Source organism: Calidris pugnax, unplaced genomic scaffold (genome assembly GCF_001431845.1).
Source record: "Calidris pugnax isolate Ruff unplaced genomic scaffold, ASM143184v1 scaffold155, whole genome shotgun sequence".
Lineage (NCBI taxonomy): Eukaryota > Metazoa > Chordata > Aves > Charadriiformes > Scolopacidae > Calidris > Calidris pugnax.
In genome coordinates, this window is record NW_015090886.1 from 622,771 (window position 1) to 644,712 (window position 21,942).

The 21,942-nt window shown below is 47.0% G+C and overlaps 1 protein-coding gene across 1 annotated transcript in view; it reads left to right on the top strand.

The window, feature by feature from the left end:
• The window catches only part of DIP2B (disco interacting protein 2 homolog B), a 49,975-nt gene extending 30,426 nt beyond the window's left edge, over positions 1 to 19,549 (top strand). The window contains exons 15-37 of the mRNA XM_014947470.1: positions 329 to 448; positions 1,231 to 1,345; positions 1,968 to 2,107; positions 2,318 to 2,454; positions 2,759 to 2,839; positions 3,387 to 3,514; positions 4,322 to 4,436; positions 5,492 to 5,693; positions 6,091 to 6,200; positions 6,341 to 6,421; positions 6,969 to 7,092; positions 8,429 to 8,550; positions 9,145 to 9,256; positions 9,709 to 9,818; positions 10,361 to 10,491; positions 11,071 to 11,239; positions 13,119 to 13,289; positions 13,806 to 13,867; positions 13,998 to 14,055; positions 14,650 to 14,724; positions 15,310 to 15,487; positions 15,617 to 15,740; positions 16,280 to 19,549. Of these exons, the coding sequence (XP_014802956.1) occupies positions 329 to 448; positions 1,231 to 1,345; positions 1,968 to 2,107; positions 2,318 to 2,454; positions 2,759 to 2,839; positions 3,387 to 3,514; positions 4,322 to 4,436; positions 5,492 to 5,693; positions 6,091 to 6,200; positions 6,341 to 6,421; positions 6,969 to 7,092; positions 8,429 to 8,550; positions 9,145 to 9,256; positions 9,709 to 9,818; positions 10,361 to 10,491; positions 11,071 to 11,239; positions 13,119 to 13,289; positions 13,806 to 13,867; positions 13,998 to 14,055; positions 14,650 to 14,724; positions 15,310 to 15,487; positions 15,617 to 15,740; positions 16,280 to 16,532 (2,918 nt within the window). The 3' untranslated portion in view covers positions 16,533 to 19,549. The remainder of the gene's footprint in view (positions 1 to 328; positions 449 to 1,230; positions 1,346 to 1,967; positions 2,108 to 2,317; positions 2,455 to 2,758; positions 2,840 to 3,386; positions 3,515 to 4,321; positions 4,437 to 5,491; positions 5,694 to 6,090; positions 6,201 to 6,340; positions 6,422 to 6,968; positions 7,093 to 8,428; positions 8,551 to 9,144; positions 9,257 to 9,708; positions 9,819 to 10,360; positions 10,492 to 11,070; positions 11,240 to 13,118; positions 13,290 to 13,805; positions 13,868 to 13,997; positions 14,056 to 14,649; positions 14,725 to 15,309; positions 15,488 to 15,616; positions 15,741 to 16,279) is intronic.
• The last annotated feature ends 2,393 nt before the right edge of the window (positions 19,550 to 21,942 follow it).

Sequence of the window (21,942 nt, forward strand, 5' to 3'; positions counted from 1 at the left end):
GTTCTATTGTTAATTACCTGTGAGAAGAGACCAGCACCAACCTCTCTACAGTGTCCTTTCAAGTAGTTGTAGAGAGTGATGGGGTCTCCCCTCAGCCTCCTCTTCCTCACACTAAACAGCCCCAGCTCCTTCAGCTGCTCTTCATATGATTTGTCTTCTAGGCCCTTCACTAGTTTCGTTGCCCTCCTCTGCACTCTTTACTCTGCACTGCTTTACTGACAGCTTTCTCATTTTGGGGGTGTTGGAGTGTTTATTCATACAAAAATGACTCACGGAAAGCTTGCATTTGTCCTTACATCTTTTTTTTTTTTTTTATGTTGGTTTGCAGCAAAAGTTGCTTTAGTCAAGTGTCGAGACTTGCACTGGGCCATGATGGCCCATCGAGACCAAAGAGACGTCAGTTTGGGTTCTCTGCGGATGCTGATTGTAACCGACGGTGCGAACCCCTGTGAGTACCCACATCCTGCTCTTCCTCAGGCAGTCATCTCCAGGCTCAAGCTTAGCTCTGTTTGTAGATCCCTCGGGGAAGATGTCAGTGAGGGCAGCTGGGCGTGACACCAAGCTGTGGGGTGTGGGATGTGAGCACCAGGCAAGGGGATTTCTGTGCTTTCGTCCTTTGAGTACGAGTTGTGAAAGATGCTGCAAAGGCAGAAACAGGAGAATGGAAAGGGGAGCTCTTGTGGGTAAAACAGAATTCTGGGAGGCACGGTTTTGAATTGGTTTTGAATTGCTCACAGGGGTTAAGGTAAAGTCTTTTAAGAAGAACTTTGAAGGGGAAAAAATCCCCAGAAAAGTCTGTAAGGAATGCTATTAGTGAAAAGGCTTAAGGAATGTTTGTCTAGATGGCACCAACTGGAAGGGATACTTGGAATACCATTAAACCTGTTTTGCTCATGCATCCTGCATGGAAACAGACCCTACATATGTACAGTAACTGTTGGAGGTTTGGAAAGTATTTTAAGCCTTTTGTACCCTGAGTGTGTAACTCGGGAGCAGGTTGGGGGAGAAAAGCAGACTTGTCCAAGGGAACACACCAGTTCCCAAGTCCCATTCAGGAGGCACTTGAGGTCCTTTGTGGCTGATATCTTGGAAGATGCTACCTGCAGTTTGTAGAAGTGATGCAGTGTATTTACTCTGCAAACACACTGCACGCACTTCTAGGTTATTTTACAAACAATTTTAAAAATCAAATTAATTTACGACATAGTGGCATATTTTCTTTCTTTCCAGGGTCTGTTTCCTCGTGTGATGCCTTCCTGAGCTTGTTCCAGAGCCATGGGCTTAAGCCAGAAGCAATTTGTCCATGTGCCACATCTCCAGAAGCGATGACTATTGCAATACGGAGGTAATGGGCGTGCAGCCGCGCGGTCCGGTCGCTGGATTAAATGATCTGGGCCGAGGCCTCTTCACACATCAGTTGGTCATAGTTGACTTAAGTAATGTAATAAGCTCCACTGACATTTACTGTGTGCGGTCAGGTATTCAATAGCCAAGTTGGTAAATATTTCTCCTAAGATGTGTGTACTTTTTTTCCCTCTAAGATGCCTGACAGCTCAACAGTGCCTGTAAGAGCTGTGCACTGCTTTTTCCTACTCTTGATTTACACTGCTGGTAAATTCATGAATCGGAGATGAAATTTGATATCAGTTTGAACAGTGATTTTCCTGGTTTGTTGCTGTCCATTGCTGCCTTCTCTAATAAATAGCCCTGCAATCAGCTGGCCTGGGAGCCTCTGTTTAACTGGGCTAAGCTAAAGAGCTGGAAGAAGAGCTGCACTTGCCCAGGAATATGATTTCTTACTGCTTAGTGTGGCTCTTCTGGGAGGTGATGTCATCTCACAGTTTTAAATTTGTTATGCAAAGCAGAGACACTGAAATATGCATATTTCTGTTGCTGTGGTATCTCCATGTGAGCCCAGTAACAGCCCGTGTGCCTGATACAGCGTATTGATTTTGTGTCCTTCAAAGGCCTGGGGTCCCTGGGGCACCTTTGCCGGGAAGAGCCATCCTGTCCATGAACGGGCTGAGTTTTGGTGTCATTCGTGTCAACACCGAAGATAAAAACTCTGCTCTCACTGTCCAGGATGTCGGCCACGTGATGCCAGGAGGTAAAAACATGCAGGAGTCTCCTGTTAGAACTTTTTGCAAATGGTCTGGAACGTTTTTAAAAAAAGAAGGGGTCAGTGTTTTCTCCGTGTTCAGCCTCAGGGGGGGAGATAGTCCCCACACAGGCTGTTGTCCCTGTCACCATTAAATGTGTCAGCTCTTGCAGAAGGCACAGCCCGGGGACTGTTTTAACAATCTGCAATTTGCCCTAGGAATGATGTGTATTGTGAAACCCGACGGACCACCTCAGCTCTGTAAAACAGATGAGATCGGTGAAATCTGTGTTAGCTCCCGAGCAGGAGGAATGATGTATTATGGGCTGGCAGGGGTGACAAAGAATACATTTGAGGTATGTATAGTAGAATGCATCTTTCTTACCCCCATTTCCTGTGCAGAACTGATAGCCTTGTATAATCTTTTAGGTTTGTAACTTGTGTTAATGTTGTTGTTTAAAAAGATACACTGAAAAACTCCCTGGGGTTAGAGATATTCAATGTTCCCCTTTCATAAAGGTCTCCCACGGTGGTAAAATGGTGACTGCACCAAGGATTCCATCCCCTTCTTCTCATCACAGTGCAAGTCTTGACGTGGGGGATGTGTTTCTGTCCTCAGGCACATCCCCTTTGCCTGCAGTGCCCTCCCTTCTCTTGCAGATCATCCCGGTGAACGCGGCTGGCTCCCCGGTGGGCGACGTGCCGTTTGTCCGCTCCGGCCTGCTGGGCTTCGTTGGACCTGTACGTAACAGAGTGTTGGATTCTGTTGTTTCTGCTAATAACCTTGAATGTTTAAACCAAAAGCGCTCAGCTACAGAAGTGTGCTTAGGGAGAGCTGGCTGGGGGTAGGAGAGTTGCATGTTAATGGATTTCTCCCAGTCCAGAGGAACCCTTGCTGTTCCAGCACGCTGGCATCACCGAGCCTTACTGTGCTTCTTGGGACATCCTCAGATTGCTAATTTTCTACAGCCAAGTGGGAGAAGCTTTTCTTGTGGCAGTTCTGCTGTGACCGCCGGAGTGGCTTGTCTCACCGGGTGGCTAGAATGCTTCTCTTGGTTTAGCCATAAATGATGTGATTTAAAGAGAAAGAAAAAGTGTTTTATGCAAATTCCATTGATCTAGTCATAGCTACATGCTTCTCTTGGTTTAGCCATAAATGATGTGATTTAAAGAGAAAGACAATGCAAATTCCATTGATCTAGTCATAGCTACAAAATATGCAAGTCATCGAAGACATTTGAATATCCCCCTCATGGAGGTTATTCACAGATACCTTTTTATCTTTCAGGGCAGCCTGGTGTTTGTGGTTGGAAAAATGGACGGGTTGCTGACCGTCAGTGGGCGCAGACATAACGCCGATGACATCGTAGCAACTGGATTGGCAGTAGAGTCAATAAAAACAGTTTACAGAGGAAGGTTAGCAAAATAAACCTTGCCCCTCCCCACAAGCTTCTGCATGTAACGTAATGAAACAGGTTCTTTCAGGTATGAAGAAGAAATCGTTCAAACAGCTGTGTTCTTCGATTTCTCTTCAGTGATGGGTTTTCTGGGGGGGAAGCTCAGTTAAAGTAACAGTTTTGGTTTAGACAGCAATTGGTCTGATCCTGCTCAGCACAGGTCTGTTTTCTCCACTGTCCTGTCTGGCTTTTCATCAAGTCTCTGTACTTCAGGGGATGGAATCCAGTAACAAGATAAGTTACCCACACAGAAAATTTAATTCCCTGTCTCTGTAGAATTTACTTTTAAGTCTCTGTGATAATTGGCTCTGTTGGCTGGTGCTCTGCAGCAAGGAAGAGTTTCATTAATGTCCAAAGATACTTAATATTATTTAGCAGTTGTGGATATAATTTTCTACATCCCCAGGCAGGGTTGGAGCTCGTGTCTCTAGGACTTAACAGGATTTTAAGCCCCCTACATCGTGTAGATGCTTTTAAAGCTTTTTTTACCTTGGTGATTTGCCACAGGTTGGAACAGAAATGTGATGGCAGGTTGAGAAGACAGGGGACTACGCTGTTTAGAAATTTCATCAGAAGGTGGAATTAATCCCTTACCATCCTCAAAGTCTTTCCGTTCTGACTCAATTTTAATTGTCTAATATTTTCTCTCTGTCTTTGCCCCATGGGTTTGTTTTTCTTTTTACGAGTTTAGTCTGTTTCCTTGGCTTCCTGTTCCTAAGGAGTAGAAGTGGAATTTGTGCCAGTATGGCTCTCCCCTTTTTCCTAGGATCGCCGTGTTCTCAGTGTCTGTCTTCTACGACGAGAGGATCGTGGTGGTTGCAGAGCAGAGGCCGGATGCATCTGAAGAGGACAGTTTTCAGTGGATGAGCCGAGTGCTGCAGGTGAGCCCGTGGCGCAGGTGGACGAGGTGAGTTTGTGCAGGTTGTCGTGTGTGGGCAGATCAGAGGCCATCAGCACGCCCCAGATGGAAAGAGCACAGGCTCATGATCCCACTTGGCACAAGGTATTTTTACAGGGTCACAAGCTGGGGACATCTGCTGTGCACAAGCTGTTCTGTTGTGTCCTGAAGGTCCTGGGAAAGCGGCTGCAACGCAGAATAGCGCAGGCGCTGACAGAGTGGTCAGCTTTGTTCTGGCAAGATGGCTGTGCAGAGACACACAGTTGCCTCTCAGCCCTGCAAAGCAGATCCAGTGCTCGGGCTCAGGAGTTCTGCTTTTAGTCTCAGCTCATGATGGTGCTCAAAGTTACGCTTTAATGCCACCCTTATCCTTTGGAGATGCATTTTCAGCAGGGAGTGAGCAGAGAAAGGTTAAAACAGCTGAATGAGCATAGCCCTAAGAAAGTGGAATGAGCAGCAAATACTTGCTTTGAGAGCTGCCTGCATTGCATGTAGGTCATTCTCGTGGGTGTCATTTCAGGCGAACTGGGGGGAAAACTCAGGGAAGGACCTGGTGGTCTGAATAATGTATCGGATGCCTGAATGCTGAGGCGGGCAAAAAGGGATGGAGTGTGATGGTTCAGAGGAGACAGATGGATAAAATCTTAAGATCAGAATCATATGATTCATCAAGCAACTGTGTGTATTTTGGGATTTTGGTCATGAAAGATTTAAAAAAGGATTTCTTGTACATGAAATGGATGATAAAGGCAGGGATGCTGAGAAGTGCTTAGCTCTTACCACAGGGCTCGCTGCTCTTACAGAGGTGAAATGGAATGATAGTGACTGACTTGCTCCTCCAGTACCTTATAAATCATAGACTTGTAGAATGGGTTGGGTTGGAAGGGACCTTAAGGATCATCTAGTTCCAACCCCCCTGCCCTTGGTGTGGACACTACCCGTGCAGGGGTTTGTCTTACAGTGTGTCGTTGTGGCCGGTAGCAGCAGACTGTCTCCAGTAGTAACCAGAACTCCAGTGACTGTCTTTCCTTTCTCTAGGCAATTGACAGCATTCACCAAGTGGGTGTTTATTGCCTTGCTCTTGTGCCAGCCAATACATTGCCAAAAACACCGTTGGGAGGGATCCATATCTCTCAAACTAAGCAGCACTTTCTGGAGGGCTCTCTGCATCCATGCAACATCCTCATGTGCCCGCACACGTGTGTGACGAACTTGCCAAAACCCAGGCAGAAACAACCAGGTAACACGAGTCCCTTTAATGTTAATCAACTGAAGTTCACAGTCTCAGACTTAGGAAGCCGTGTGATGCCTCCGACACCGAGCGTCCTACGTGCTGGGGACCAGAGCTTGTCTTGTGGCCTGAGGCTGGGGCCTGTTTAGGGCCTCTCTTTGTACCTGTCAGTCAGGAATTTTGATTCCTACTTAGACCTCATTGGGATTCTCTCTGCTGATGACCAGGGATTATCAACTCTGTCAGTGAGGTTTCATTACCTCTCTTCTTGCGCCCACGCCCAGGAGCAGTGGGATCCTGCAGAGAATCTTTGTTCCTTTGCCATCCTGCACATTGCAGTTTTAGGCCTGCCCCTTCCTGTTTGCATCAAAAGTCCAGATTTCATGTAGCTGTTCTTTATCGACAGGCGTTGGCCCTGCCTCTGTGATGGTGGGGAACCTGGTTGCTGGGAAGCGCATCGCTCAAGCCTCTGGAAGAGATCTTGGTCAAATAGAAGACAATGATTTAGTTAAAAAGGTAAATCAGTATTTATTACAACTAGAGAATGGGAAAAGAATTTACCCTGCAGCTGAATGCAAAGCAGCAACATGAAGTGGACTTAAATACTGCCTCTCAAGTAGGAACACTAGTGTTTAATTACTGCCTCTTTGTTTCAGCACCAGTTCCTGACAGAGGTATTGCAGTGGAGAGCTCAAGCAACTCCTGACCACCCACTCTTCCTTTTATTAAATGCCAAGGTACAGTCAGTGCTGAGTCAATGGGTTTTTTTAAGGTCCACAGCATGTTACTCAGTGCAAGTTTGAGACTCTGTTTAAAATCTTTTGCCCGCTCCAGTGTCTTCTGTTTAGTCTCTGTACCAGACTTTGCCCATAGATTTGTAACTTAAAATTTGAACCTTTAGGTCACTTTAGATAAATGACTGTCGTGGTTCAGTGCATCATATTAAAACTGAGCGTGTTTGTAGGTCCCAGTGGTTCCTGTATCATTTAATGGTGTATCCCTGTTGAGTATATTCTGACAAGGTTCTGGTGCAAGAAGACCTGAACTGACTCCCTGGAAGGTAGAATTTTCTAGAGCAGCTCTAACTCCATCTCTATATTTCTGATACCGTAGTGGATAAATGGCTCATTGAATGCCGGCAGCCTATAGGTATAGATAACTAGTAGCTATAGACTGACACTAGCAAGCAAGTTTTTTGGTTGGTTTGGGTTTTTTTTTCAGCAGCCATTTTGCTGACATGTGTTGTGCCAGGCCTTGCTTAGAGCATTTTTGTCTCCTTTCAAGGGAACCACTGTGTGCACAGCCACCTGCCTTCAGTTGCACAAAAAAGCTGAGAGAATTGCATCAGTTCTGTTTGACAAAGGACATCTCAATGCAGGAGACAATGTGGTGCTTCTTTATCCTCCTGGTAAGCAAGTTTTAATAATGACTGCATCCCACTGTGGAAATGCAGCATGATCTTTCTTTGAAATCTCACTGAGATCTGGAAATACAGGAGAGAGCATGGAAACAGCGGTCTGCAGAGGGTAGGGACTGCAGAGCTCACTGATCTGGTGCTGACTCCAGAGAGGGCTGTCCTGATGTCTTGCACTATCAGGACTCCAGCTTTGATTCTCTAGAGTTTCGGAAAAGCCCGTTTGTACCTTTTGAGTGAGAAGGCTGGATCCTGCTGTGTCACAATGTTTAGAATAAAAGCTTCAGGGCCTTTCTGTGGTTACCAGAGATCCCTGGTGTGACCTGTTCACTGCAAAGTTATTGGAAGTGGCCTGTGCTGGAGGGTTGCCCCCATGGCCCTGCCAGAGACCACTCAGCTCATGGTTGTTTCAGATGTTGTTTGTCTGAAGTCACATTGGCAGCTTCTCATCCAGGGAGAGCCTGTAGTTTGCTATGAGACAGTGGCTTCTGGTGGAGGCTGGTGCCATCGCCTTCAGCTGTTTGGAAAATGGGCGCTTCGTCTGAGACTGCGGGCTCCTTTTCTGCAGCTGGGGCCTGTGGGCCGGGCCCTGCCTGCTGTGCCCGCTGGCACCCAGCTCGGTCACTCGGCCCCTGTAAGGCGCTCACTGCTAGTGAGGGGTGCTCTCTGGTGTGTACCTCCTGCCCTGCCCGACGGTGCTGCTCCATCCTGACTGACTCGTGAGCCATTTGACACCTGGAACATTCTTTTCCTGTAAGACAGAGATGGTTTTCTGTGTGGTGTCACAGAATCTTCTAGGTTGGAAGGGACCTTAAAGATCATCTTGTCCAACCGTCAACCTAACTGACAAAAATAGACACCCACACAACAAACAAGGAGCATCACTAAACCATACCTCCCAGCACTTCATCAACCTGTCTTTTGAACACCTCCAGGGATGGGGCCTCAACCCCCTCCCTGGGCAGCCCATTCCAAGGGCTGATAACCCTTTCAGTGCAATATTTTTTCCTCATATCCAGCCTGAACCTCCCCTGGCGTAACTTGAGGCCATTTCCTCTCGTCCTGTCGCCTGTGACTTGAGTGTCTTCTCTACTTTCCCTATCCCAAGCTTTCTTAGCTTCCTTGTGCTGCCCTCAGTGTTGGAACTGTTTCTGTTGCACATCCGGGCTGTGGAAGTGACAGGTTGTGTGTACCTTCTTCTGAAGGAAATTGTAACCGACGCTTGGAGAAAAAGTACTCGGGGGGGGGGAAAGGCTGGTGTCACCAGGGTGTCTGTCACCAGGGTGTCTCAGCAAGTTCTCTCACACTACAGCCTGTCGTGTCCTTGCAGGCATTGAGCTAATCACCGCCTTCTATGGCTGTCTGTACGCTGGCTGCATCCCCGTGACCGTCCGCCCGCCTCACGCTCAGAGCCTCACTGCTACGCTGCCCACCGTGCGAATGATCGTGGAAGTGAGTAACGGGCCCGAGCGCGCTCACTTCAGCCTCTCGGGCCGCGGGGGCTGACACAGCCTGTGCTGCTGCACGACAGCAGGGATGGAAGCACATCTTGTAGCTGAAGGACAGTGTTTGCCTTCATGAAAGGCAAGAGAACCACCTCTCCTTACATGCAAGACAAATAGCTATGAAAAGGTGGTTTCTGAGGGATGTGGACATGCTGTTAGTACTTAAAATTTCCCATTGACACTTCTGACTGCTGGGCAAGTGCAGATCCTGCTGTTGGTTACTCTCCAAGCCCAGTACGCAGGGAAGGAGCCCTCCCCATTATGACCATGGGCAGAAAGCCAGATGTCGAGCAGGTAATGGGTCTCGGCTGCTTTGAAGGCCCTGGCGTGGTTATTTGCATTTTACTCTGCCTTTTGGGGTTTTAGTGAAGGAAGAGCAGAGTGCAGTGTTGCAAAAGCCAAAGAAATGAATGCAGGTTCGTTAGGGGAAGCTGGCTACAGATGGTAAAATGCACTCTCTGAACACCAGATCTTGCAATAACAGTGCCACTGGGACATGCTTTTGTCTGTCTTGTATTTTAGTAAGTGTTTATCTTTTTAGGTCAGCAAAGCTGCCTGTATTCTCACAACCCAGACCTTAATGAGACTTCTGAAATCCAGAGAGGCAGCTGCTGCTGTAGATGTGAAAACCTGGCCAACCATCATTGACACAGGTGTGGTCCGTGGGCTAAAAGAATTTTGGGGGTTCTGTGTCAGGGTTACCACTGACTTCCAAAGGGACCACTCCCCATTTCTGATGCCAACTGGGTGGCTCCTAAGAATTTCTTTGAATATTTAGAAAAACAATCCAAGATACAAGCTAGATCTGACCTTGTTTACCGACATCTTTTCTACATTTATTGAGCCATGCATGGAAAATAATTTTACTGAAAAGCTATGTTTTAGAGAACTGTTAATTTCCTTAAGACAAGAGCGAGTTGGTCTCTTCTCCCTTTTCTTGAGAATAAGTGTTTTTCTATGTGGGAACTTTGGCAAGAGTCTGTCTCTTTGGAACGAGAATTAATAGAAAGCTTTATTGTCCACCTTGGGTGTTCTGCAAGTTGTGTTCTTTCAAATACCAGTTCAGTAATCCAAAATTAACCATGTTTGTTCCTTTCTTGTACAGATGACTTGCCCAGGAAGCGGCTGGCTCAGATCTATAAGCCACCTACAGCTGAAATGTTGGCATATCTAGATTTTAGTGTTTCCACAACAGGCATGCTCACAGGAGTAAAGGTACAGGAAAACAGGCTTAGATATCAGGGGGGTTGGTGTCTTTGGCTGATATTCTGAACCACCTCAACCTCCACCAAAGCGGGCTCTGGTAGCTTAAATAAAGGCCATGCTTTTGTTTTGATAAAGCTCTGGATGTGGTGTGATGCTGTGCTGCAGTGTAGGAAGAGGGGGCTCTGCAGTGGGCATCAGGAATTCTGCTGCTGCGGGGGAGCATCCCCCCACCAAGGACAGGACAGGAATGCAGCAGACAGAGGATAAGAAACTAAAAGATGAAACCCTTAGACTGTCATTCATGATGTTTGAAGCCTGGGAGGCCTAAAGCTTTTAAGCAATAGCTGTTGGTATCACTGCTTCTGGTTTGCTGTGGCTCAGAGGGTTCCACAGTGCTCTGCCTTTGCTATGGAAAGTAAAGGAAGAAGGAACAGTTTATGGAGAAGTGTTTTCAAGGCAAAACTATCTTTATTCTTACCGATGTGTCTTGATATAGTCCTATTTTGATGTCCTTGAATTTCAGCAGGGTTTCTGTCTCTCCTGTGTTGCAGATGTCCCACGCGGCTGTGAGTGGCCTTTGCAGGGCCATCAAGCTTCAGTGCGAGCTCTACTCCTCCCGGCAGATCGCGATCTGTCTCGACCCCTACTGTGGCCTGGGGTTTGTGCTCTGGTGCCTCTGCAGGTACAGCTTCTGAGGGGGAAAAAGAAAAGATTAACTCTTGGCTGGATGTAAACGGGAAATGGCAGTCCACGTCTTTATCTGGTGTAATTACAGCAGATTATGTTGACATTACCAAAATGACTAATTTATAGCAAGGGGAGAATTTGTCTTTGAACTGAAAATAATATGTTCCCTTTTCCTGCAGATTAGCAAGATGTTATCCTCTCTTGATTATGTGTATTTGTGCTGCCAAATATTACTGGCTCCAGAATGTTTCTCTTGCCTTTCTTCCTTGATTATATGTTACAGTGAGGGAGTTCTCATTCTGTAAACTGTGTGGTTGAGCCAGTTCTCTTCACTCTGACAGTGTGTGTGCACGTTTGTGTGTGTATAAATTATTACTCTTGTACAGTAAGTTGTATTTTTAAAATGATATTGCTAGTGAAGGTGGGCATTGGAGCTATTATCAGTTTGCCTCAGATGCAGAGTCCCACAACCTGCTTCTGGTCTTGGAATGTAACATGAAAATACAGTAAATATTAATTTAAAGATAACTACATGCTATACAAAAAATGTTTTCTTCCTTGGTGTTCTTCACAGTGTGTATTCTGGACACCAGTCAATTTTAATTCCTCCTATGGAGCTGGAATCCAACCTTTTTCTCTGGTTATCTACTGTCAGCCAGTATAAAATAAGGGACACTTTCTGTTCCTATTCAGTCATGGAACTGTGCACAAAGGGACTTGGAAACCAAGTTGAAATGTTAAAGGTAAGAAACGTTCCCTGAGTGTGATCTTACATAAATTAAGGAAACTGTGGAGCTAAAGCAAAGTGATACAATTGTTAAATACAGCAGTTTTCCTGTTGCTCGAGTCTCCAGTCCACAGCTTGCCCAAAAAGCAGCAAAAACTGATTGCAGCCCTGGGCAATGGGGGGGTGTATTGCAGGGTGGGGTGGTATCATGGTGCGGGATGACCTGGATGAGGAGACAGTGTATCCTCAGCAAGTTCTCTGATGGTACCAAACTGGGGAGGATTGGCTGACACTCCAGAGGGCTGGGCCACCATCCAGTGTGACCTGACAGGCTGGAGAGCTGGGCAGAGAGGAACCTCGTGAGGTTCAACAAGGGCAAGTGTAGGGTCCTGCACCTGGGGAGGAAGAATGTCAGGCACCAACAGAGGTCAGGGGTGGACCTGCTGGAAAGCAGTTCTGAGGAGAAGGATCTGGGGCTCCTGGCGGACAGTGACCTCTCCGTGAGCCAGCAATGGGCCCTTGTGGCCAAGAGGCCAATGGGATCCTGGGCTGCGTAGGGCAGAGTGTGGCCAGGAGGTGGAGGGAGGTCATTCTGCCCCTCTGCTCTGCACTGGGGAGGCCACAACTGGAATCCTGCGTCCAGTTCTGGGCTCCCCAGTTCAAGAGAGACAGGGAACTGCTGGAGAGAGTCCAGCGTAGGGCAACAGAGATGATGGAGGGATTGGAGCATCTCCCTTACGAGGAAAGGCTGAGAGAGCTGGGACTGTTCAGCCTGGAGAAGAGAAGGCTGAGGGGAGACCTTATTAATGCTTCTAAGTATCTGAAGGGTGGGTTGAAGGAGGATGGAGCCAAACTCTTTTCAGTGGTTCCCAGTGACAGGACGAGGGGCAACGGGCACAAGCTGGAACATGGAAAGTTCCACTCAAATATCAGGAAAAACTTCTTTCTGGTGAGGGTGGCAGAGCCCTGGAAGAGGCTGCCCAGGGAGGGTGTGGAGTCCCCTTCTCTGGAGATCTCCAAGACCTGCCTGGATGCTCCTGAGTGATGTGCTCTGGGCAGCCCTGCTTTGGCTGGGGGTTGGACTGGATGGTCTCTAGAGGTCCCTTCCAACTCTGACAATTCCATGATTCCATGGGAGGAGGTTGGTGGGCAGAGCCCGGGGTGAGGTGCCAGCAGCAGGATGCTCTGCAGAGGAGTCACTCGTGTAAGAGTCTCCAGCACATGATGCAAAGCACACGTGTCGGGCCATCTGCTACACAGAGGAGGTTTCTCCTTGGAGATGAGAGGAAGGGGAAAAAAAATAGCTACATAAAACACTTGAGGTGGCTTTTTGCATGAGGTTTACTGACGTAGCGTACTGTGAGGTTAAGGATCAGTCGTGTTCTGGTGGTGTCTGCTTTGGGGTGTCACCAGTTAAACAGCGTAACACAGATTCCCACAGCTGGGTAGTGCTGGTCAGTGCATTCATGATCACGTCTAGAAATGATAATGGATTCTGGTCCTGGTTTTGTTAAAGACTCAGTGTCATCCCAGTAAATGATTGGTCTCACTTGGTTTGGTTTCCATCTATATAAGCAGTGAACAGCAGATGTGACTGGAGCTGAGAAGCACAGGATGCTACATTCTGTATCAGAGGAAGAAGTACTATTAGTGTGTATTTTCTTGTAGCAGTGTTTCTAGGCTCTGGTCAGACATGTTTTATAATTACAAATAGAAGCAGAAAGAGGAAATAACTTGAACACAAGAAGAGGGTTTGCCCTGCGTTTCCGGAGTAATTTCCAGGGAAATTTGCCTTTTAGGCAAATGTCACTATTTGTGCAGGGACAGATCTTGGTGCACTGTGGCAGAGGTAATTAACACCTACAGCCCTTTGCACTCATTTGTGCTTTTTCCAGGCACGAGGAATCAATCTGTCCTGTGTCCGGACTTGCGTGGTGGTCGCAGAGGAACGGCCGCGAGTTTCTCTCACTCATTCCTTCTCCAAACTCTTCAAAGACATCGGCCTGTCCTCCCGTGCTGTAAGCACCACCTTCGGCTCAAGAGTCAACGTTGCAATCTGTTTACAGGTAACCCAGGGCTTTCTGGTGCATGTGCTGCTCCGGGCGTCGCGTTTCCAGGCTCAGTCGCGTTCTGAATCGGCAAAATTCCTGCTCTGCACGGGCTGCATCGCGTAGCCCGACATCTGCTTGGTAGAGAACAGCTGGCACCAGATTTAAGCAGCTTCTCTTGTTTTCAGCTGCCAGATTATATTGCAGATGCTCAAAGCAAGTGAAACATGACATCAGAGAACTGTTTATTTCCATGTAAACAGTGACTAGGTGCCCCAGGGCCCATAGCTGAGTGTGCTGAGTGTCTCCATAGCAGCCCCCCCTCCCCAGAGACACCTCCCACACTGGTGGTGCTGTAGAGAGAAAACACCCTGGGTACTGCAGGGTTTCCCTTAGTGCAACTGCAAAGGTGGGGAATTGTGAATATGAATTTTGCTGCCAGTAAGAACCCCAGGAAAGGTTTAGGAGCTCAGGCAGAAGTTACCCTGACTTCTGTGGAGACATTAACTCTTTTTAAAAATGTTAACTCTTCAGGGAACATCTGGGCCCGATCCCACCACGGTGTATGTAGATCTGAAATCCTTGAGACATGACAGGTACAGTCGGTTTACTTCAACTTATTTACTAACTCTATAAAATGTTGTAATGGTACTGAGCTATCGCACCTCTCAGCAGATTGCAGCTCTTTGGGTTTTTTTTCCCTGACAATGTTTTCTTTACCTTCAGAGTACGTCTGGTGGAACGGGGGGCTCCCCAAAGCCTGCTGCTCTCAGAATCTGGGAAGGTAATTTTTCCTCATTGCCTGAGGGCATCTGATCCCCTCACGCTGCTTTTCATGCCCTCATGACCTAGATGCACAGCGAGGAAAGGTGGCCTTGTGGCATGAGAAGAGGGGATTGTTGGTTATGCTCTTCCTCTGGGAAGTCAGTTTGGTTTATAATGAAGTATCTGTTGATTTCGGAACGTGCTCTGGTGCAAACTGGGAGAATTGGGTCTGTTTGCAGCAAATGAACCCTATCAAACGTGTCTGCTGTTTCATCCTTGAAATCAGCATTCGACATTTACTGTAGCTCTTGTTCCCTTCTTTAAATGGATTAACAAAAAGAGGTTTCCCAGTCGTTTTTAACATGGGATTTTTCAAGATCAAGGTCTAGCAATGTTTACAGATGGGGAATCCCTTCCCAGTGTGGCTCTTGAGTGGCGAAATGCCCTCATACCGTTAGCGCTTCAGCGCACGTGCCCTGGCGTGTTTTCTGTGTTTGTAGTTTCTGTGGGTGAAATGGTGCCTTCACAGAGGCGAGCGAGCAGCCTTTGTGTTTTAGTTCTCCCTGAAGATAATCCATACCCAGGTTACATTCTCCTCCTTGTGATCTTTTAGATCTTACCTGGAGTCAAAGTGGTCATTGTGAATCCTGAGACAAAAGGGCCTCTTGGAGACTCTCACCTTGGGGAGGTAAGTGCAGATTTCACTATTTGGGTCACTTCTGTTGTCGTCTCCTTGTGCTAAATTCTCTCTGTGGGCTTATGTAAGCTGCACAGTGACAGTTTGTGAGTGGTGATACTTGAGGCCTTTTTAAGCTGAATTATTGCTGGAGCGTTCAGATTTTGGCTGGATTATTTTACTGCCAAGTTTAACGAAGAAGAAAGCCTAATAGAAGGGAAGGCTTATTCCACTCTGAATCTTGCATAATTGGGTTCCAAATAATCTACTTTACATCTTGCTTTCCTTATCTTGAGTACACATCGGTATATTTGATCTGTGGTGATAGATTATTATCAATTTTTTGGCTTCACATGTTATAAAAATCCACAGTTTATTTACTCAGATGATCTTCAGCTTACAGGTATTAGGAGAGCAGATCTGCAAGATGCATTTTTAAGATCTTAGAGGTTTGAACTAAATGCAGAGCACTTCTGGATTGGAAAATCTCAGATAAAAGGGGACCTTCTTGTTACAGTTTATTGTTCACTTCGGCGCTCAGCGGGTGCTCTGATTCTGCAGTGTGTGGGTCTGACTGTTTTTCTGCTCCCTGTGCAGATCTGGGTGAACAGTCCCCACACGGCCAGTGGCTACTACACCATCTACGACAACGAAACCCTTCAAGCTGATCATTTCAACACTCGCCTGAGCTTTGGTGATGCTGCTCAGACCCTTTGGGCTCGCACTGGGTACCTGGGTTTTGTTCGTCGGACTGAGCTCACGGCAGCCAGTGGAGGTACGGCAGAAACTCCATCTTTATTTTCTAAATAAAGATGAAGAGCTTGCTTTCGCACACGCCTGGATCCCAGAGATGCTTTGTTTGATGTAAATTCTGACACTTTCTGCTCCCATCTCTCCTCTGCAGAGCGCCACGATGCACTGTACGTTGTTGGAGCACTGGATGAGACACTGGAGCTGAGGGGGCTGCGGTACCACCCCATCGACATCGAGACTTCTGTATCTCGGACACACAGAAGCATTGCTGAATGGTAAAACAGCTGCCAAAATGGATTTCATCCTAACCTAGCTGAAATGTAGCAATTTTCATGCAAAGATGCAGGATTTACAGGAAAAAAAAATAATACGTGAGGCAGATTCAGATCCTTTTCTTGTGTTACCATCAGCAAGTTGTGCACCTCGTTTCCCATCTGTAGATCAGAATAATCCTGGGCTGACTGACTCAATGTTTTCTCACGAGCCTTAATTCAAAATAGAAATGATGATTTCCTGCTCTGTGGTGTGAAGAACCATCAATGTTTGAGTCGGCGAAAGCGGCGTTTGGTGCGTGTGACACAGCGGGTGGTATCGGGGTGTGTTTGAGCTGATCTTGACATGCTGGGACTGGGTCCCCTTGGAGTTAGGTCGCTTGGAAACGCAGCCCAAAGCAGGTGGTAAACTCTAAGGACAAAGAACTGTAAGCTGAATCTTTGTGAAAATAACTGGGGTTTCTGATTGCTTTACTTTGGATCTTTGTGAAAATAACTGGGGTTTCTGATTGCTTTTTTTTTTTTTTCTTTTTAACTTCCAGTGCTGTGTTCACGTGGACCAACCTGCTGGTGGTGGTGGTGGAGCTGTGTGGCTGCGAGCAGGAAGCCCTGGATTTGGTTCCTCTGGTTACAAACGTGGTCCTGGAAGAACATTACCTGATTGTGGGGGTGGTGGTGGTGGTGGATCCTGGAGTTATTCCTATCAATTCCAGAGGAGAGAAACAGCGAATGCATCTCCGCGACAGTTTTCTGGCCGACCAGTTAGACCCCATATACGTGGCCTATAACATGTAACGTGCACGGGGGAGGTGACGCTCAGAAACTCAGCGGGACCACTAAGTGACAAAGGGTGGCTGTAGAAACCAAGCTGGTGAATATTACTAATACTTGATACAAAGTTTGAGATTGCTGCCACATTCCCTTCATCTCATCCCGTGGTGTTAAGACCCCGTTAACTACCACCGGACAAAAGGAAATGGGGCAGACAATGGAAAACACTCGTAACAGTTTACTGAAATATTAGCTTTATAGAAAATGCAAAGTTGACAAGTGTGTGAGCTACAAAATCCCTAAGGCCTTTACAGTAGTGTTACTTTTTTCATCCGTTGTACATATTTGTATTTTTATCTAATACTGTTTTAGGATTCTATAAGGGGAGGGTTTATTTAGTTAAGATAATAAACTATTAAGAAAAGGGTCATCAGAGTTCCACAGTTCCCTGCTATATAATGTACTTGGCATCTGTACTGTAGCTATTCATTCCGTGGGATCACACGACTTATTTAAAATTGTGCCATGACCAAATCGATAACTTACGGAATCTAAGAGTTACTTATTCATATAGATATTTCTTGAATTTAAAAAGAATTTTGCCTATATTTTAAATATGTAAATATTACTATACATAATTCACTTAGATAGAAAATTAACTTGGGATAACGATGACAGCTGAAGGTAGACGTTTTTAAGGACAAGTAACTTTTGTGGTCCTTGGCATAGTTCCGTTTGGTTGGAGAGCTGATGTGGGATACACACGTCTGTCACAAGTTTTCTTATTTCAGTATGTAGTCTTTTATTGCTGGCCAGAAGCGCGTCGTAGCATGTTAGGAACCTGTGATTTTAAGGCACATCTTTCTAAAAGAGGCTGGATTTAAAGAGGAGCATGGAATTTGGTAGAAATGGCAGTGCAAACCCAAAACGTGTAACTGGTGTGATGCCCCCGAGGGGCAGCCTCTGCCTCCACCCTCTGGGACACCTCATGTTTAAAGGGAAAAGAATTCCTTTGGGTTGACACACAGTTCAAGTCCCTGTTTGTGCAATTCAGGCGTCATTCCATGGAGTTCCCTCTCGGTAGAGCAAGAACTACTGAAAATAGACTTTCACGGAAACTGGGCGGCAACGGCCCGCTATTCCTCAGAGCGCTCACTAGAAAGAATTAATTCTGGGATTTAAGTTGAATGCAACTTCTTGTTTACAGGAGGCGGCACAAAAATGAGATAGAGCAGCTCTGGTAATCACATTGTCAATTAACTTTGTGACAATTAATATCCCCGCCTTCGAAATACCGTGTTGGCATTCCCATTAGTAGCTACAGAGAGAGGAGCCTGCGAGCGGCGGGTTTAAGCTCTTCCTGTTGGGCAGTGATTGCACAGCGGCTGAGGAAGAGACCCTGCTTAAACTTTGACTCAAAATTACCTTCCTTTTGTCTAATATTTAATAATCAAACTTTTAAGAACAATAAATCCCTCTGGGTGTTGAGAAAATACAGTTTTTGGAAGCAATGAGAGCTGCTACCCGATACCGCAACAGGTTGAGGGGGTTTTTTGAGTCAAATGTGCTATATGCAATGCAAAATAAACTTGGTGTTAAAATGGTCCAGGTGACCTCATCCAGAGTTTTGGGGCAGTTTTTAAAGGGTTTATAGAATGAGCTCTGCAGATTCTGGGGCAGTTTTCAGACGGCATCTCTAAGCAAGCCCCAGTTCTGTTTTGCAAACCCCCTGATGCGTTCTGTTAGCTCTTCACTGAAAACAGGACTGTGAAAATTTAAATACTTTAACTACCATCCCATTCTGGTTCCGATTCCAATACCAGTTCCAAATTATATTTCTGAAAAATATTTGGGAGGGGGGAATAGATTTAGAAACTGGAAGTTGTTATGGCAAGTGCAGACAGAAGAGTATTATTTAGGGTGTGAAGGGCACAGAAGTTGTTCTCCCCCCTCAGCCAGTGAAGTCCTGTGAGCACACAGCGCTGTGTTTTCCTGTTTCCCTGCCCAGCAGCATGACCTGCTTCAGCGTTGCCTGTTTCAGAAGAAAATTCTGATGGTCTTCACCTTTTTCTTCACTCAAATCAAAGCTAGATAAATCGTTTCAACAAATGCTTTAATTTGTCCATTGAAGTGGATTTTAAGTACAATTCTAGGATTGTCTTTTATTTTTACTCGCAATTTTTCAGACATAAGAAAGGTGTGTATTAATTTGATCAAAGATTCCCAGTGTGTGCCAGGTGGACTTTCTGAAATGGCATTTTTGAATGACGTACTGGATTATCTTGATTTATTTTTTTTTTCTCCTTGTTTTTTTATTTGGATAGGTATCGATAGCTTCTTAGGCTTTGGGGTTTTATCCTGCAAGTTTACTGTCTAACTCTTGGTCTTTATTCTGGCACGTTACGTTTCTCTGTGTTGGAGAGCAGAGATGATGGTCAGGGGGGCCATCAGAGATGGGAGGGTTCCCCTTTGCTGTCGTCTGGTGTCATTTGTCCCAGAATGAGCCCAGACAGAGCTGGGCACGTTTCACCTTCAGGCTGGGTCTGGGATGCTTTTCCCTGGCTGCCCGACCCGGTGCTGAGCCCCCACGGCCCCCACGGGTTCCCAGCTTAAAAACTAGGAATTCTTACCACTTTGAAGTAAAATATTTTCTATGTCTTACTGTCTATGAATGCTCCCTAAGCAAAACCCATGGGTCCAGGTAATTCTGAGTCCCATTTCGTCAAAATCTGCACTGCGTTTCTGATCTAAATAAGTGTAATTAAGATGTGTCATACTAACGGTCCTAAAAAATAAGGCTGTAAAAACAAGATAAATTTTAGCCCTAAATGCAGTTTTTCTTTAGTTTCTGTCAACTTATTTACCATTGTCAAATTCAGACTACAGCATTATGTAATTATGTATAAAGTTTTTATTTATTTAAAATTAGATTAGCTATACATTTTTAAATGTAACATCTGGCTGGACAGTGTTTCATTAACGCATTGATTGTGTTTCCTTTGTCTTGTGTTAATAAATATTGGTGCCTGATTGCTCGCTTAGTTCTTCATCTGCTGTCTGTCCCAAGGATACTTTTTTTCTTTTATTTTATTATTATTGTTTTTATTTTGACCTGGAATTCAGGCAGAGATTGACTGACTCTCAAACCGTTGCCATTCCTGACGCGACGTGGGGGGTTTGTCCCCGGGGGCTGAAGTGGGAGGCTCAGTGGGAGCTGATGATGCAGAATTTCACTGAATTTCACTGAATTTTAGAGTTGGAAGGGACCATAGAGATCATCTAGTCCAACTCCCCTGCTGAAGCAGGGTTGCCCAGAGCTTGTCAGAGCATGTTACTCAGGAGCATCCAGGTGGGTCTTGAAAATCTCCAAGGAAGGGGACTCCACACCCTCCCTGGGCAGCCTCTTCCAGGGCTCTGTCACCCTCACCGTGAAGAAGTTTCTCCTCATATTTGAGTGGAACCTCTTCTGGTCCAACTTGTGCCCGTTGCCCCTCGTCCTCTCACTGGGAACCACTGAGAAGAGTCTGGCTCCCTCCTCCTTCAACCCTCCCTTGAGATACTTGTCGGCATTGAGAAGGTCTCCCCTCAGCCTTCTCCAGACTAAAGAGTCCCAGCTCTCTCAGTCTCTCCTCATCAGGGAGATGCTCCAATCCTTGAATCATCTTTGTTGCCCTTCGCTGGACTCTTTCCAGTAGTTCCCTGTCCCTCTTGAACTGGGGAGCCCAGAACTGGACGCAGTACTCCAGTTGTGGCCTCCCCAGTGCAGAGCAGAGGGGGAGAATGACTTCCCTTGACCTGCTGGCTACACCCTTCCCTCTGCAACCCAAGATACCATTGGCCTTCCTGGCCACAAGAGCACACTGTTTGCTCATTGTCATTTTACTGTCCACCAGGACCCCTAGATCTTTCTCTTCAGTAGTTGCCTCCAGCAGGTCCACCCCTAACCTCTACTGGTACCTGACATTTTTCTTCCCCAGGTGCAGGACCCTACACTTTTCCCTGTTGAACCTCATGAGGTTCTTCCTTGCCCAGCCCTCCAGCCTGTCCAAGTCTCACTGGATGGCAGCACAGAAACTACGGCGGCGCTCAAGATCGAACCCTGGATCCTCATCTCCACTGACCTCAAGGGACCACAGAGGTTTTGTGAAGATTTGTGTCAAATATTCATAGATACAGTTTAGTATCTGTATTTATATCTGTGTGTTACATAGAATCATAGAATGGTTTGGGTTGGAAGGGACCTCAAAGATCATGGAGTTCCAGCCCCCCTGCCCTGGGCAGGGACACCTCCCACCAGAGCAGGTTGCTCCAAGCCCCCTCTAACCTGGCTTTGAACCCCTCCAGGGATGGGGCAGCCACAACTTCCCTGGGCAACCTGTTCCAGTGTCTCACCACCCTCAGAGTAAAAAATTTCTTCCTGAAATTGTCCTGGAATTACACATAGATGTGTAATTCCTATTGAACCCAACACCCATCTGTGCCTGTTCCTGGCGGGTATTTCTGGGTAGGACTAGATTTTGACATGTTATTTCCTACCAATGAGGAGTAGCAATTCTACCACACTTTCTTTTGAAGATGTTTCAGTAAATCTTTCCGGTATTTCAAAATTATTTGGGAAAACATCTTCAAAAAAACCAACCAAAAAAAACCCAACCCACAACCAAAAAGACACTAACTTTGAATTGTTTTATTAATGAAGTAAATTGAAACAGCCACTAAATCTCTCCGTGAATACCTTTAGAATGGAGTGATCCCATTTCCCCCCTGGCTGAAGGTTCTTCTTGTGCTTCTCCCAGTCTCTGGGATTGGGACTTTCCGCAGCGGGACCTGGGTTGCTGAAACCTCCCGGGAATCTCAGGGCAGAACGGGATCGGGCGCGGGGTTTGGGCAGCGGCCGAGGGGGCACCGGGGCCGGTGTCGGGGCGGGGACCCCCCCGTGGGATTTAATCAAATACCTGTGAACTGGGGAGTTTGATCCAACCGGGCTGGGGGGGGGGGGTCACCCCCGGCTGCGCATTAACCCAGTTCAGGGAAGAATCCCCCGCCCCGCCTCTGACCTTCCTTCGCTCTGAAGCCGCCACCGGGCGATGCCCGAAGCCCCGAAACCAACAGTAACGGCGGGGCCGGGGCCGAGCGGGGCCCCCGGTGCTACCGGACGCGGGGAAACGCTGCGGCCCCGGAGGCTGCGCGCAGGGCGGGCCGCGGGGGGGCGCCCTCCCGCCCTGGGCCCAGGCAGCGCCGCTCTATCGCCCGCCTCTCGATGGTCCCCCCGCGGCTGGAAACCGCCGGGCGGAGGCGGCGCCAGAGCGGGCGCTGCCAGAACTCTATGGTGGGGATTTCTAGGCGAGGCCTCCGCCGGGACTCTATGGTCGCAGCCCGCCCACCCCGAGCCTCCCGCGCGGGCCCGCCGTGTTTACGATGCCGCCGGCGCCGG